The following is a 15,644-nucleotide window of genomic DNA, read 5'->3' on the forward strand; positions in this document are numbered from 1 at the left end:
CACTAGCATCTGTTCGATTTATGCATAAGAATCCTCTACTGCAACATGTATTAGTGCATTCGAAGTGGGTTTTACATTGCGTTAAATTGTGACATGCACCACAACCCATTACCTATTTTCCTTATCATGCAAACATGTCACATCAGTGAGCCATGCATGTACGTTATAAGTATATTTTTTGCATTAGCATATCCATGCAGCACTACCACATCATCAATTCATGCATCTAAATCATCGGTTAATTATTTATTTTGCATTATATTTTTTGCTCTCGTAGACACGGTGTGTTGGACGCTTGGAGCATACATATATATAATTGATATTTCATTGTTTTAGAAACGACACTCTTTTCCTCTATTGCTAAATAGCTACAACTCACTACCTATTTATCTAGCCATGCCACCGCCCCACATCAGCAAATCATGCACTTGAGTTATAAGTCACTTTTTGCATTAGTACATCTATATGGAGCACTGCCATGTTACACCATCAGTTCATGCATGTAAGTTATGAGTTAATATTTCACACTAGATTGTGTGCTCTCATCGACATGGTATATATGTTGAACGCTTGGAACATACATGTATAGTTGATCCTTCACTTTCTTTTAACAAAATCTTTTTGTCTTTTATATGTTATTTTGCTATATGCCTCATATTTTCTTAATGTTTTTAAAAGTTTGAATCAGGAATACTATTAAAATGTGACTTTAAGTAGTTTTAGTTGTTTACATAGCACCTAATAAATTATGCATTTTTTCCATTAAAATCACCGCAGCAACCCATGGGGTCTCATCTAGTTCTAGTGATAGTTACTCTCTTCATAAAGAAATATAAGAGCGTTTAGATCACTAAATCATGTCATTTAAGGTAATATACAACATAACCAGATAAATCACTGTTTAAATAACATCTTCAAGATTCATGCTTTCACCATCACCTATAGGCTCATCAACCATCCTAAAAGTAGTTGTCAAACAAGCTTTATGGCCTTCTCAGCTTCTACTAGCTTTCTCAGTTTCTAAGCAGCTCACACCAGCTTTTCTTAGTTTGTACTAGCTCGGGCCGCTTTTCCCGCAGCTTCTACCAAACTTTTCTCAGTTTCTATCAGCTCCAGATGCTTTTCATTCAGCCACGACGCAAAACAACGGCCTTGAAGGAGCCCACATGTCAGTTTTTTTCTCTTCTAGTTTTAAACCCTCAAATCATGTGAGAGATTGTATAGTTCTTTATTCCTGACGGCCTTGTCTTAAAACCGTCTTTAATATTTGCTGTGGCTTGGTCTTAAACTTGTCTTACGATTTTGTTGTTAAGACCTCTTCTCATAATGCTTGAGGGTGGGTCTTGGGCTATTTTTTGGCTTAAGACCCATGTTGGAGGCTATTCTTTGGTTTAAGACCCCATGTTTCTGTAACATTGAAGACGCCCTGATCCCAATACTGAATGAAAGAAAGGAAAAGTACCACCAATTGGAGATCGGTAGAATCATAGTACTTGTTAGCAACTCTGATGACAGCATGGGCGACATAGTTAAGTTACCTCATCGAGCCACCGGCAACCACAAGGCAACATAGTTAAGTTACATCATCGAGCCATCGACAACCGACAAATACACTGGTTTACTCTCAAAACTACGAATCTAAGAGCTGGACTGGTTTTATTCATACAGAACTCATCAGAGGTCAAGTTTCTCTCCAACCGAGAGCAGCACCCAGACATGGATCTGCCGAGGAAGCATGTCACCGCAATTGGAAAACAAGTAAAAATCGGTAGCAGCCGAACAGAAAGTGCAGAGTATTACTGTGTGCGTGACTTCACAACGCTAGATGTTACCATTCTTACCTGACATGCCTACTCAACATGTGAGAAACCACCTCCAGTCTCGGATTTTGTTCTGCACAGAGAAGAGCGAGGTATTACAAAAGTCCTCAGATGCTTAGGAGTATAGAAGCATCATCAAGAAACAACAATGATGTGCTGAAGAGTCGTTTGCATGATGTGCTGGCACTGGGTAAATCAATATACAGCTCTATAATAATTTCAGAATAAATGTATCACAACACAAAGAAATAGATCAAATTTAACAAAGCTTACTTGTGATCAGATGGATTGGGCATTACTTCATACACAATTGTGGCCACAACATCCCTTTTGTTCTGCAGCAGATGGCGTGGATCAGTCACACATCAGCATTGCATGCTATATTTCCAGACTAAACAAACATCTTGACGATTGTACCTGAGTAGCTTCACCACGCAAACCAATGTAATATATCTTAGTCGTATCACCACCAAAGTTATCAGGAAAATGCAGAGTTAAGTTGGCCACACCTTGGAACCTTGAATACCTGACAATAACAGCAAGACACAAAAGGCCAAGAGAGGAAAAAGTTAAAGAGAGCTAACAATACAAGCTACTCCAAGTACAAACTATAACAGGATTTAAAACTTGGTAATTAGAAGCAACTCAGTAAACACATGAAAACAGAAGTGACCTAATACTTAAATCTAATACCCTATTCACAAAATGACTACTGTTGACTCATACAACACTGAGCATATGTATCTAATGAAGTTTAGCCGAGCAGTAGAGATGTGCTGTAGGCAATATTTCTTTTTTTTTCAAGAAAACACAAAAGAGCTTGCGTTTCATTGTATTGAAAAGAGAGGGGGGGGGGTGTTATGGTTACAATCCCCCTATATTTCTTCTCCGAAGAATCGCAAAGATTGCCGAATTGTCACAGGCATGTGTGATGTGTTGGAGGCCTCACACGCCATCCTCACATCATATGATGGTATTCTCCAACTTATACAACAGTAAAAGGCATCTTATCTAATGGAGCATATCATCTACATATATTTGAAGCTTACATTTGAGAGGCTAAATTTGAATATCTTTACTCACTACTATCTATATTATACTATTACAATATAACTCAAAGAGAGAAGTCGTCCATATTTCAACCCTGAACTAGCCCATTTGTCTAAGAATCAACCATGAGCTTTGAAACTTATCAAAACCCTGAATTATCAAAACCATGCAAGATTCAACCTTGAACCGGTTTTCAAAGACAAAGCCGGTTTTGACCGGTTCACCCGCCTAGTCAGCTGCCACATCAGCGAGCCCCATGCCCAGCCCTGTCTCTCTTCCCATTCCGAGCCGCATCGGGCTCACCAAGCTTGCTGCCGCCACGTACGTGACCCCGACCCGTCACCACCCTCTCTGGTGGCCGGCGAACGGCAGTGCCGCCACTCTGCCCTCACACGAGCTGGGCCCTGCTCCCCCACCCCGACCCTGCGGCCTGATGCCGCCACCCCCGGGCATGGATCGGAGCTCCCCCTCTCCTAGTGTCCACCAACGAGCACGGGCTCCTGCCCTGGACTCCCCTCTCCTGCTGGCCACCAATGCGCTAGCGGCTGAATCCATGGAGCCCTGCACCCACCTCTTCCCCTCTATCAACGGCAGCCGGAGCCGGCGTGTTTCCTCTCCGAGAGCGCCATGTGCCCTCCCCAGTGGCCGAGCAACATCAAAAGGGCTGGGTGGGACAGGACGGGCCAGACTAAGGAATTATACACAATACTTCTTCTTTAAGGGCCACTTTTACTCCCAGCCTTCACTGTTTTCTGCTGCCCTGGGCGGGCCAAGGCCCAGTTTTGCCCTAAAGTAACTCTGTCCCTGGCCCTCCCCCGAGGCGGCGATGCCTTCAGCCCCAGCAGCGACATGCGCCTCGCCATGCTCCAGTCCCGTCCTCTTAGCTTCCTCTACCGGCCGTGGGCTCATCATGCCAAGTGTGCGCGCCGTTGCAATTCGCTTGGTGCTCACCGTGCTCGTCCACCGCACCCAGTCCGATGCTCGTGAGCCTGCTGAGCACGACATAGGTGAAGGGCGAAGGGCTGCTGGGTCTAGATGGCCGGCTGTGGTTCCGCGCCGCCGCCCTCCACTCACCGGCGGCGCAGGGGTATATGGCCCTTCGGGCCTGGCGGCGTCAGGTCAACTGCTATTGCGAGCTGGGAGAGAATGGGCAGCGGGTGACAAGCATCTGGTCGGGTGGAGGGAGAAGCGGCGGCGGGTCGGGATGCTGGCGTCCCAAGTGGCGGCGGCTGGGCTGTGTGAGAGACGCTGCTCAGGGTGAGAGACTGAACAAAGAGAGACTAGGTTTAGATGCCTGGTTGACGTGGCGGCTGAGTTGGTTGCTGACTAGGCGGTCAACTCTTCAAAACCGGCCAAAACAGCCACGAAAACTGGTTTGAGGAGAGGAGGGTTGATATTTGTCCAATTTTGAGAGTTTGGGGTTGTAAAGTAGACGGTTTTGAAGTTCAGGTTGTTTCTTAGACTTTGGTGACAATTCAGGGTTGAAATATGGACTTCTCTTCTAACTTAAATATTGCAATATAAATGAACATGTATTAAGTAGCACAAGCAGAACAAGTAACTACTAAAATTACCTGGTTTGATACTCAAGAACTCCCTGCAAATTCTCTGCCAGTTCCCATTCCTGGCACAAACAATCTCAAATTACAGCTGGAGTTTCTTCTTGTGGATGGATAAGAAAATAAACAAACTAAAAACATACCTGCACAGGCTGCATGTTTTGAGCATCAGAAAAGTCAATACCTTCTCTATTGATAAATCTGTGACAAGTCGACATTCTTTATAAATTTCATGCTATTATGGTTCAAGAAGAAAACACTGGGCAAGTCATGAAAGAGAGAAGCCAGAATTCTAAAACTTACGCTCTCATTCTTGAAGGACTTGTTCCATCAGCACCACCAACAACAGCGATGCTCTTGATCTTCACATCTGAGGTAAATCTACAAGAAAAAGGAACAAATGAAACATGTTAACGATTGCTGATAGGAATTGCAAGCAGAAACGAGAGAATAAGCATGTCTTAGCTATTAACACAAGCATAAAAATGATATATCCCAGTATAGTCGAGTATAAAGTAACACAAACCAAATGTAATATATATGGATCGTGAACTCATTGCAAATAAAGACAGAGGCAGAAGTACAGAATAAAACACGGATAACTTGCTTTGTCTACATACAACCCTTGATGAAGCATTCCGACTCAGGATACACAAACAAAGCAAATTGGGGTAGGCTAGTGATGAAACCTAACAGAAAACTGTGAGAACCCAAAAGAGAAGAGAGGAAGTACAAGTAAACAAAATAAATCGAGATTCTGGTATATGGTTTGCTGATTTCCATGCAGTCTTGTCAAGAGCCAAATCCCTAGGTACATTCCAATCCTCAAGTCTCTTTTTACTGCCTTTCTCCCATGTGAAATTTGGTCGCCCCCTACCTCTCCTAGTATTTTGGCTACTCTTAAGAATACCACTATTTACTGGTGCTTCTGAAGGCTCCGTTGGATATGTCCAAACCACCTTGGCCGGTGTTGGACAAGCTTCTCTTCAATAGGTCCCTACCTCATCTCGTATTCCCTCATTCCTAATTTGGTCCTTTATTGTATGGCCACCCATCCACCTTAGCAAGCGCATCTCAGTGGCACTCATTTCTTAGATGTGTTGCCTCTTAGTAGGCCAACACTCTGCTCCATATAGCATTGCAGGTCTGATTGCAGTCCTATAGAACTTACCCTTTAGCTTATGTGGGACCTTCTTGTCACAGAGGATGTCAGATGCTTCCCACCACTTCATCCGCTCCGCTTTGATTCAGTGGCTAACATCCTCATCAATACCACCATTGCTTTGGAGCATTGATCCCAACTCCCAAGTATAGAACGGTGTCCCTCTTCGGCACTATATGTCCCTCGAAACTAACTTCTCCCTTCTCCCTCCTCGCACCTAACAGCACTAAAATCACAAGTCATGTACTCGGTCTTGGTCCTACTAAGCCTAAACCCCTTGGACTCTGAAGTTTGTCGCCACAACTCTAATGTCCTATTGACACCCAACCTACTTTCGTCAACTAGGACCACATCATCAGCAAAGACCACACACCAAGGCACTGTTTGGATATTGGCAATGAGGCCCAGAATTAAACATTGGCATTTGGGCAGCCCGAATTTTGTTGTTTGGAACAGTATTCAGACTCGGAAAGACTTGGAATTGAAGCGTGATATTGAACAGCCCGCTGTCCCCACCCGCCTCACTTGTAACACACCAGCCACTCCCGCACTGGCAGTAGTTACTCCTAGCTATCCTATAGGCTCTAGACTGACCCACAAACCAACACAAGTCTTTCCGGCACACTGTCCTCACTCGTGCGCACCCTGAGAAACTTCCTGGTCGTTCACACATCCCCAAACTGCTCCAAGCCAAGCACGCTTAACCAAGCGGTTCTTTTGAGATGAGCTTCCAAAAAAGAAGATGCACCTTATTGGTATGGGTCGTACTATCAATCCTATTAAACTAGGATGTCACATCACTTTGCCCGAATTCGGAACTTCACCCACTGACTTTGTGGCAAGTTCGACAGCGCTCACCCCTAGTCTCCACTTACCCCTTTGAGGAGCGGTCCTGGAAAAAGAAAAATGCCACGCGTAGGAGAGGGACAGCAGCACGAAGCGGGAAGACAATCATCCCATATCTCAGACGCGGCGCGCGTGCGCCCAACCACCTATCGCTCATGCTTTCAATCCCCTCAGCAGCAGCTGTTTGTTGCCTCCCATGGTGACGGATGCCGCTTCCCCCCATGGCTGCCCCTGCCTGTCTGCGAGCCCTCCACGAGCCGAGACTGGCTAGAGGACCACGGCGGCAGCCCCCTCCCACCCCATTCACATGTGCGCGTGGAGCGGATCGTGGTTGTGCTGCCCATCCTCACCACGCTCGCGGGGGGCGCGCTTGCCGCACCACTCCTCATGTTCGTGCTTGTGGCGCATGGGGCTGTGCAGGCCGTCATGGGGGTCGATTCCGGCAGGGAAACGGAAGTTAAAAGGCTAATTGGTTTCATGCCAACATTTGGCACTGCCAATACTTGGCAAGCCAACAATTGGCAATATCAAAAGTAGCCAAAAATTGGCAACTCTTGTGAGGTTGGCAAGTGAAATTGGTAACTAACCAAGCACTAGCCAATATTTTGGCATTTGCCAAATGTTGTCATGCCAATTTTTGGCATCAAACCAATCATGCTCTAAATTTGCATGGAGAGAGCATGCTTGTGACGCCCCAAGACCGGAGCTTCAGATGCCTTCCTTTTATCTCGTTGTCGTTGTGTGTCTGAACTGTTTGTTGCCATGATCGGATGAGTGTCATTGTCATATTTTGCTTCTTGCATCATGTTCATCATTTGGTTATATTGCATTGCCATGCCCATCATTGTCATGTGCATTTGTGCCTCTTGTATTTTTTTGCGTTCTCATAATCATCATGTGCATTGTCATATTCATGCATGTCACATTGTTGGATGCTCCATGTATGATCATGCATCATCACCTCCTCATTCCTTCTTCTTTCTTTCATTTTGGCAAGTGACCTTTTCCCCTCCTCGAGAAATGTTCTTTCTTTTCCTGATGCTAGTTCACCATGCCTAAACCCTCTCTGTCAAATTTCAGATCATTTGGAGTTGTTTTGGTTGGGTTCAAAAATGGTTCAAGTTTGAATTTTAATTCAAACTTGAATTATTTTTCTGTCCTTAAAAATTCCCAAACCACTTTTATTAAATCGGGCATATTTCTTGGTTTCCAGAAATATGTCCCTCTCTCCTCACATCCATTCCAAACCCTCTGTACTTTCTTTCTATTTATGTTTATGCGATAAATAGAAAAGAGAAAAATCAGAGTAGAGAGGGAGAGAAGAAGCCCAGCAACCGCATGCCACTAGGCCAGGCCGGCCCACCAAACCCCTTGAGGCCCATCCCTTTCTAACCCTAGCGTGATTTGGCCCGATCCTCATCTCCCCTCGACCCCTCCTCCTCGTTCCTCCTCCCGCCGCCTCGCGCACCTTCACGCATCGCCAGAGAGAGGGAGCAGTGCCCCGCACCCGATTCCCATCTCTCTTCCTCCCAGCGCCCTCCTCTCGCCCTCTCCCTTGCACCAGTCGCCCTCAGCAGCCTCCTCCCTTCTCCTCCCCGCGCCTTCTCGAGTGTCATGGCCGCCGACTGCTTCCTGCAGCCCCTGCCGACAACCAGCGCCCGCCGTGGCCGTTCCCTCCGCCGCGCCGGGCCTCCCGAGCCGCCACTGGAGGCCAACTCCGACGCCCCTGTCTCACGTCGCCCTCTGCTTCCGTCTACGCCGCGAAGTCGCTGCCCCGCCACTAAGCATGAGCGCTACTGCTCTGCTCCGCTCTGCCGCTCCTGCCCGAGTCCAGGCCGCCGCTGCGACCTCCTCTGCTCCCCCTCCGTTAGCTCCCCTGCGGGGCTCCTCTTCCATTCGCGCTGTCTTTGTCCAGCGCCAGGAGCTCGACCTCGAGCCTCTCCACGCGCGTCTGGCACCCCTGCTTCCTCCTACGTCGCCCCTGCCTCGTTGCCTGCTTGCCTCTGTGCCCCTCCATGGACCCCGAGCATCGCCGTAGTGCGCTGCATGCCACTGAAGCTCTCGCTGCCGTCGTGCACCACCGCTGGCCCTGTTGTCGTTGTCAAGACCCTCCAAATCAGGGAGTACCATGGCCGCCACCGAGACACTTGGATTCACCAAGTTCGGCAAGTACCACGACTTACGACACACGAACGACCACCGCTCCGAACGCCAAAGTACAGAATGACCCGCGAAGCCCCTGGACACCATGTACCACTACAACCGTTGCGTTCCGTTTCGTCTTTGTCAAGTACCCATGGACGCCAAGTACCACGATGTCGGTGCCCCTCAAGTTCGGCTACACAAAAACGCCAAGTACCCCTTCATGTCAACAAGACCCGCAAGTCGGACCCCGAACGATCGACGACTCGTGGACCGTGTACAACTACCGTCACCTTGGGTTTCGTCAAGTTCCTCGCCATGACTATGAACGACTGTGAACCGTGTACAACTACCGTCGCCCCGAAGACATTGGATTCATTAAGTACCTCTCCGAGAACGAAACGTGAACCGCTCTACTTCCACGACGGCCGTGAACGTCTACTTCCTCTACTTTGCACCGAACCCGAACCGTCTCGTTTGCACGCTTCGAAGGTATAACCCCGAGACGACGTCCGTGAACGAATGCTTGCGATGTTTGAGATGCTCGCGTTTGCACCGTGTCCGTAGTGTCTCTCGCTTCCATGCCATCGACTCATGGGACACCCGATATCCGGGAGCACCCCACCATCTTTTGCACGCAACCGCACACTTATCCTTTGCATCGGTATCTCAATCGAATTACCGGAACCGGAATGTTGCCGTGGCACCATTTCCGTTGTCGTGACCGTGGCACCCCTTTTCGTTTCCGCCACGATGACAAATGCTTCATAATATGCTCATGTCAACATTTTTATAAAATTTGCACATGTCATCCACATCATGATAATAACATTTAATATGTTTAAATTGTTGTTGCTTTAAATTGCTAATGCATATGGGGATTTACTGGAATTGTTGGTTGATGTTTCCGGCCCCATTTAAATTGTCTGGATAGGTAGTTTTTCATATGCTTCACCTCTTGTCATGTTAACCAACATTTAATATTATTGAGTACCTAACCGGGAGTGAACTAAATAATTGATGTGGTGCTCCGTCAATATGCAACTCGTTGCATATTGGGCTCCACTTAACTTATAGTTTTGTTTGTGCACTTTGCCATGCCATGCATAATTAAACCGGACATGCATCATGCTTGGTTGTGCATCATGCCATGTTTATGTGATGGTTGTTTACTATGTTGTTTGCTTCTTTTCGGTGTTGCTTTTTCGGGTTAGTTCCGATAACGTCGCGTTTGTGAGGATCCGTTTGACTACGTCCGTTTGTCTTCTTCATGGACTCGTTCTTCTTCCTTGCGGATCTCAGGCAAGATGATCATACCCTCGAAATCACTTCTATCTTTGCTTGCTAGTTGCTCGCTCTATTGCTATGCCGCGATACCTACCACTTGCTATATCATGCCTCCCATATTGCCATGTCAAGCCTCTAACCCACCTTTCCTAGCAAACCGTTGTTTGGCTATGTTACCGCTTTGCTCAGCCCCTCTTATAGCGTTGCTAGTTGCAGGTGAAGATGAAGTTTGTTCCATGTTGGAACATAGACATTTGTTGGGATATCACAATATACCTTGTTTAATTAATGCATCTATATACTTGGTAAAGGGTGGAAGGCTCGGCCTTATGCCTGGTGTTTTGTTCCACTCTTGCCGCCCTAGTTTCCGTCATACCGGTGTTATGTTTCTTGATTTTGCGTTCCTTACGCGGTTGGGTTATAATGGGAACCCCTTGACAGTTCGTCTTGAATAAAACTCCTCCAGCAAGGCCCAACCTTGGTTTTACATTTGCACTAACAACCTATCACCTTCCCTTGGGTTCTGCAGACTCAAGGGTCATCTTTATTTTAACCCCTCCCCCCCGGGGGCCAGTGCTTGTCTAAGTGTTGGTCCGAAACAGAGCCACTTGCAGCGCCACCTCGGGGAAACTTGAGGGTTGGTTTTAGCTGTACGTAGTGTTCATCCGGTGTTGCCCTGAGAACGAGATATGTGCAGCTCCTATCAGGATGTCGGCGCATCGGGCGGTCTTACTGGTCTTGTTTTACCATTGTCGAAATGTTTTGTAACCGGAATTCCGAGTCTGATCGGGTCTTCCTGGGAGAAGGAATATCCTTCGTTAACCGTGAGAGCTTGTGATGGGCTAAGTTGGGACACCCCTGCAGGGTTTTGAACTTTCAAAAGTCGTGCCCACGGTTATGGGCAGATGAGAATTTGTTAATGTCCGATTGTAGAAAACTTGACACTTAACTTAATTAAAATGCATCAACCGCGTGTGTAGCCGTGATGGTCTGTTCTCGGCGGAGTCCGGGAAGTGAACACGGTCTCGTGTTATGCTTGAACGTAAGTAGTTTCAGGATCACTTCTTGATCACTTATAGTTCACGACCGTGCTTTACTTCTCTTCTCGCTCTCATTTGCGTAAGTTAGCCACCATATTTGCTAGTGCTTGCTGCAGCTCCACCTCACTACCTTTTCCCTACCCATAAGCTTAAATAGTCTTGATCGCGAGGGTGTGAGATTGCTGAGTCCCCGTGACTCACAGATTACTTCCAACACCAGTTGCAGGTGCCGTTGATACCAGTGCAGATGACGCAGCTGAGCTCAAGTGGGAGTTCGATGAAGATCGTGTTCGTTGTGTTGTTTCGTTCCAATTGATCAGTAGTGGAGCCCAGTCGGGGCGATCGGGGATCTTTTGCATTAGGGGTTGTCTTTCTTTATTTGGTTCCGTAGTCAGACCTTGATTGTATTCTGGATGATGTAATGCTATTTTTATGTATTGTGTAAAGTGGCGATTGTAAGCCAACTCTTTATCTCTTTCTTATTCAGTACATGGGTTGTGTAAAGATTACCCCTCTTACGACATGCCTACCATGCGGTTATGCCTCTAAGTCATGCTCCGACACGTGAGAGATATAGCCGCATCGTGGGTGTTACAATGCTGGAGAGAAAGAGAAAAAGATGAAATGCCAGTGATGTGTACAACAATGTGCAATTCAATATTTTCACCATCCAAACACCAGAATTCGGGTTGAATGTCGATATCAATGTCATGCAGATTTGAATCGCAAAAAAAAATGTCATGCAGATTTAATATTGGAGCCAATGCAATTTGGAGGCCTTGAATGTCTACATCCAAACAGAACTCGAGGGATATCTCCTTGTATATTGTTTCTGACCTCGTCCATCACTAAGGCCAAGATGTATGGGCTCAAGGCTGACCCTTGATGTAGTCCTATGGCAATTGGGAGGTGTTGTTCTCACTATCACCTGCTCGCACATTTGTCACAACTTACCGTACACATACTTGATGAGGGTAATGTAATTTGTTGGGACTTAATGTTTCTCTAGCAACCACCACATGACCATCCTCGGTATCTTGTCATATGCCTTCTCCAAGTCGATGAAAACCATGTGTACATCCTTCTTATGCTCCCTATATCTTTAAATAAGCTGACGTAGCAAGAAAATCACCTCTATTGTCGGTCTCCCGGGCATAAACCAAATTAATTTTTTGTGACGTTCGTCTCTCTTCTCAAGCAATGCTCAATCACCCTCTCATAAAGCTTCATAGTATGACTCATAAGCTTAATTCCTCGGTAATTAGTATGACTTTGAACGACTCCTTTATTCTTGACCTCATCTTCCACTAGGAGTCATTTTGCCTCGTCCTTTATGCATTTAACTTGGTTGAGATCCCTTGTCTTCCTCTGGCGGACTTCCGCCATGTTGTAAATGCCCCTTTCTCCTTCCCGTGTCTAGTCACTAACAAAGCTCATCATAGGCCCCGACCCCTTGCTTCACTCACAGCTAAGGACTTGCCTAAATGACTAAAAGTGCACAAATGTGTTCCACAGAAATCAGTTGTAATGAATGATTGCTTTCTTCTTGGCCTCTTTCTATTTCTCCATGTTGCTTCTGACTCCTTCAGGATAATTGAAATAATTTATGGAAGGGTGTGCAAAAAAGGACTTGCCTAAACGACTAAAAGTGCACAAATGTGTTCCACATAAATCAGTTGTAATGAATGATTGCTTGGCACCAAACCAGCAAACAAAGTTATATATATATATATATATATATATATTATATATATATATATGTATGTATGTATGTATGTATGTATGTATATATTAGTGTGGATTTTTTAACACCCGGTGACTATGTCACCCCTCTGGGTGGCAGTGTCACCCCATGTTATCTCCGTTCAATGCATGCCTCGTGATTTGTGCAAATGCTATCATCATTCCTTCGCCAGGATTCAATTAATGAAGCATGATAATGATCACACTAATACGGTTCTAGAAGAGTATGTGTCAGACTAGGGGTATCAAAATGTGAGATGATGAATACTTGACCAAAAAGATTCCCTAATAGTGTAAAAAATACAATAACTTACTAACTTTCTATAATAGTACAAAAAAATTGGTTTGTGATTAAGACTTTTATTACCTAAAAGAAGTTCTCCATGAACTCAAAAAAGATTCCTCAAAAATAGATCCATGTGTATACACAATATCATCGTTTAATCTGGTTACTACTTACTACTAATGAACTCGTCTCAGTGCTATTAGACAAATGGAGGTCTAATCAATGACAGACCTGAAAGATGCTACACGGATCTCAAAGGCAGATCAGACAGAAGCCAAAAGGGTGACAATGCCCCCAGGTGGCAAAGACATAATAATCATATATATATATATATATATATATATATATATATATATATATATATATATGTCCAGGGAGAAGACAACATGTATAAATCAATACACGTCCACAAGCACTACCCTAGAACAATTAAGCACAACCAAATGATTCAAATTTTAAAATTATGAAATGAATGAACTAAAAGTATCCATCTAATGCCTTCCATAACTGTAACAGCACAATTTCTTGATGTTTCGATGAGAACTTCTTGACTCTCCATACAACAAATTTCTGTAGACACTAAAGCTGTCGATTCTGCATTTGAAGGCATAAAATAGTTCAACTTGTGACAGTTAATCAGTGCACGTCCACAAGCACTAAAAAAAGGGCAGCCCAGTGCACGTAGCTCCCGCTTGCGCAGGGTCCGGGGGAGGGTCCGACCACTTTGGGTCTATTGTACGCAGCCTTTCCCTACATTTCCGCAAGAGACTGTTTCCAGGACTCGAACCCGTGACCTCATGGTCACAAAGCAACAGCTTTACCGCTGCGCCAAGGCTCCCCTTCGTCCACAAGCACTAGCCTAGAAAAATTAAGCACAACTTCATGACCAAATGATTAATATTTAAAAATTATGAAATGACCGAACTAAAAGAATCCACCTAATGCCTTCCATAACTATAACACCACAAATTCTGTGTCCTAGACACTAAAGCTGTCAATTCTGCATTTGAAGGCATAAAATATTCAGCTTGTGTGGGTTTAAGGCAAGTGAAGCAATGATGTAATTAATTTAAGAAACCGAGTGGGGCAGGCACACACATATATCTTTTTTTCGAACCGGGCTACCACCGTTTCTGTTAATTCCTCAGCGGAGATAACAAGTTTATACAGCAGAAGGGGATGGAAAAGAAAGAAGCCAAGACACAGATATATATCCAATTATCATTAAGTGATGTAAGCTACTTACGGGATGAAAACAAGTAACTCGGGGTCACCCTCATTGCTCTCCAGAAAACCCTGGTGCAGCAAGAATGTTCATAAGAGTGCAGGTAACAGGTATGAAAAGAAACTTAAGTAACAGGTTATGAGTGAAAATATCACTTGTCACTGAATAAACGCTGTAAGCTACAGCATCAATATTCTGATCTTGATTCATTGTACCTTACAGGATTTAGGGTCAAGACTGATAAGCTGATACAACAAACATAAGTAATATCCAAATTCGCATGCAGAAGAATGGCAATTTTGCGTAACATGGAGGATAAAGGGTAATAAAACATAGAGCTCAAAATGTCTGCATAATGCATACCAAACCTGCTGGCCTACTGTTTCTCCCGTTTAATATTTCAGACGTCCTGGCAATTTCCCTTTTCCTACTATGCGCTAGGATTATGCTTTATAGACATCTTTACTAGTACTTGTGAAAAATAAATTGTAGCCCTCAGTAATCATGACAGTAATGACATTAGTGGCATGATAAAAAAAAGTACCCAGTGATAGTTTTATAAGGACAAATAGTACCTACTGGATGCACAGAAAGCTGCTAATTTTCTATTCGTTCTAATGTAATACCAAAGGAGACGAGTATAATCCACATAGGGACACAGCAATCGATACTGAAACTTTTCTATATCAGTGACAGGTTATCTAGAAACGTCTAACTCCTGGCATATTTGGCAGAAAATAAGCACTGACACTCATAAGAAGATGGGTTATGTCTAATTCAAGGATCTCGGTACATACCCCGGAAGTCTCGAGGCGCTGGTCCCACGACTTGAAGACCGATTTGACGCTCCCGGCCACAGATTCGTTCAGAGCCACCACCTGCAGGTTGTGGAAAAAACGGGGAAGATTCAGAGCCACAGTTTCTCGAATTTCTGCAGTAGTAATAGAAGATTTTGCACTCGTAATACAGTAGGCTACAGCGAAGATTCTGATTTACAGAGAGAGACGGAGAGAGAGACGGAGAGAGATTGGGAAGAAACCTTGGGGATGTCGATGTGATTGTAGAGCGACCAATCGGCGGCGCAGTTGTGATCCCCACACTCGTGATCGTGCAGGCATGCCATCCCTCTCTCTTACCCTCTTCCTCTTCCTCGCTCGCTGCGAATGCAGCACTACTGGTGTTCTTGTTTGGATTTGCTCTGCGTCCGCTGCCTTCTGGTCGGCTGCTGACTGCCTGCGTCTACGAAGGTACTAGGGCTTTGAGGGTTTTCTTTTCTTTTCTTTTCCCCCTTTTAGTTTTTCCGCCCGCAAAATCGAACCGTCTAGACATTTTTAGGATCCAACGCGGACAAAAATGTCTGGACTTTCTTTTCTTTGTCTCCTTTTCTTTTTTTCTTTTTTTTCTTTTCTTTTTTTCTCCTTTATTAGTTTACTTTAGTCGGCCGCACATATTTAAATCAGACCATCGCGCATTTTCAGCCACAC

At 45.1% G+C, this 15,644-nt stretch overlaps 1 protein-coding gene across 2 annotated transcripts; it reads right to left on the bottom strand.

The window, feature by feature from the left end:
• Positions 1 to 1,448: 1,448 nt before the first annotated feature.
• On the bottom strand, positions 1,449 to 15,426 carry LOC125544014 (PITH domain-containing protein 1-like). 2 transcript variants are annotated; one of them, XM_048707533.1, is made up of 10 exons: positions 15,200 to 15,426; positions 14,958 to 15,038; positions 14,182 to 14,231; positions 4,733 to 4,810; positions 4,573 to 4,630; positions 4,445 to 4,494; positions 2,238 to 2,346; positions 2,094 to 2,155; positions 1,842 to 1,893; positions 1,449 to 1,722 (listed from the first exon to the last, which is right to left on the bottom strand). In XM_048707533.1, exons 1-9 carry the CDS (start codon positions 15,281 to 15,283, stop codon positions 1,851 to 1,853), a joined length of 615 nt encoding a protein of 204 aa, XP_048563490.1. In that variant the 5' UTR covers positions 15,284 to 15,426; the 3' UTR covers positions 1,449 to 1,722; positions 1,842 to 1,850. The 2 variants fall into 2 exon arrangements, with proteins under 2 accessions (XP_048563490.1, XP_048563491.1); XM_048707534.1 differs by having other exon boundaries at positions 1,449 to 1,741.
• Positions 15,427 to 15,644: the final 218 nt, after the last annotated feature.

The sequence above is a fragment of the Triticum urartu genome, chromosome 3, assembly GCF_003073215.2.
Source record: "Triticum urartu cultivar G1812 chromosome 3, Tu2.1, whole genome shotgun sequence".
In the NCBI taxonomy this organism is placed as follows: Eukaryota; Viridiplantae; Streptophyta; class Magnoliopsida; order Poales; family Poaceae; genus Triticum; species Triticum urartu.

What these genes read in the sequence shown, in the direction of transcription:
- LOC125544014 (XM_048707533.1), bottom strand. Translation starts at nt 15,283, where the DNA reads ATGGCATGCCTGCACGATCACGAGTGTGGGGATCACAACTGCGCCGCC. An exon ending in AGTCCTTCAAGAATGAGAGC is followed by an intron (nt 4,631 to 4,732) that starts GTAAGTTTTAGA and finishes GACTTGTCACAG; the next exon opens with ATTTATCAATAGAGAAGGTA. An exon ending in CCCAATCCATCTGATCACAA is followed by an intron (nt 1,894 to 2,093) that starts GTAAGCTTTGTT and finishes TTCTCTGTGCAG; the next exon opens with AACAAAATCCGAGACTGGAG.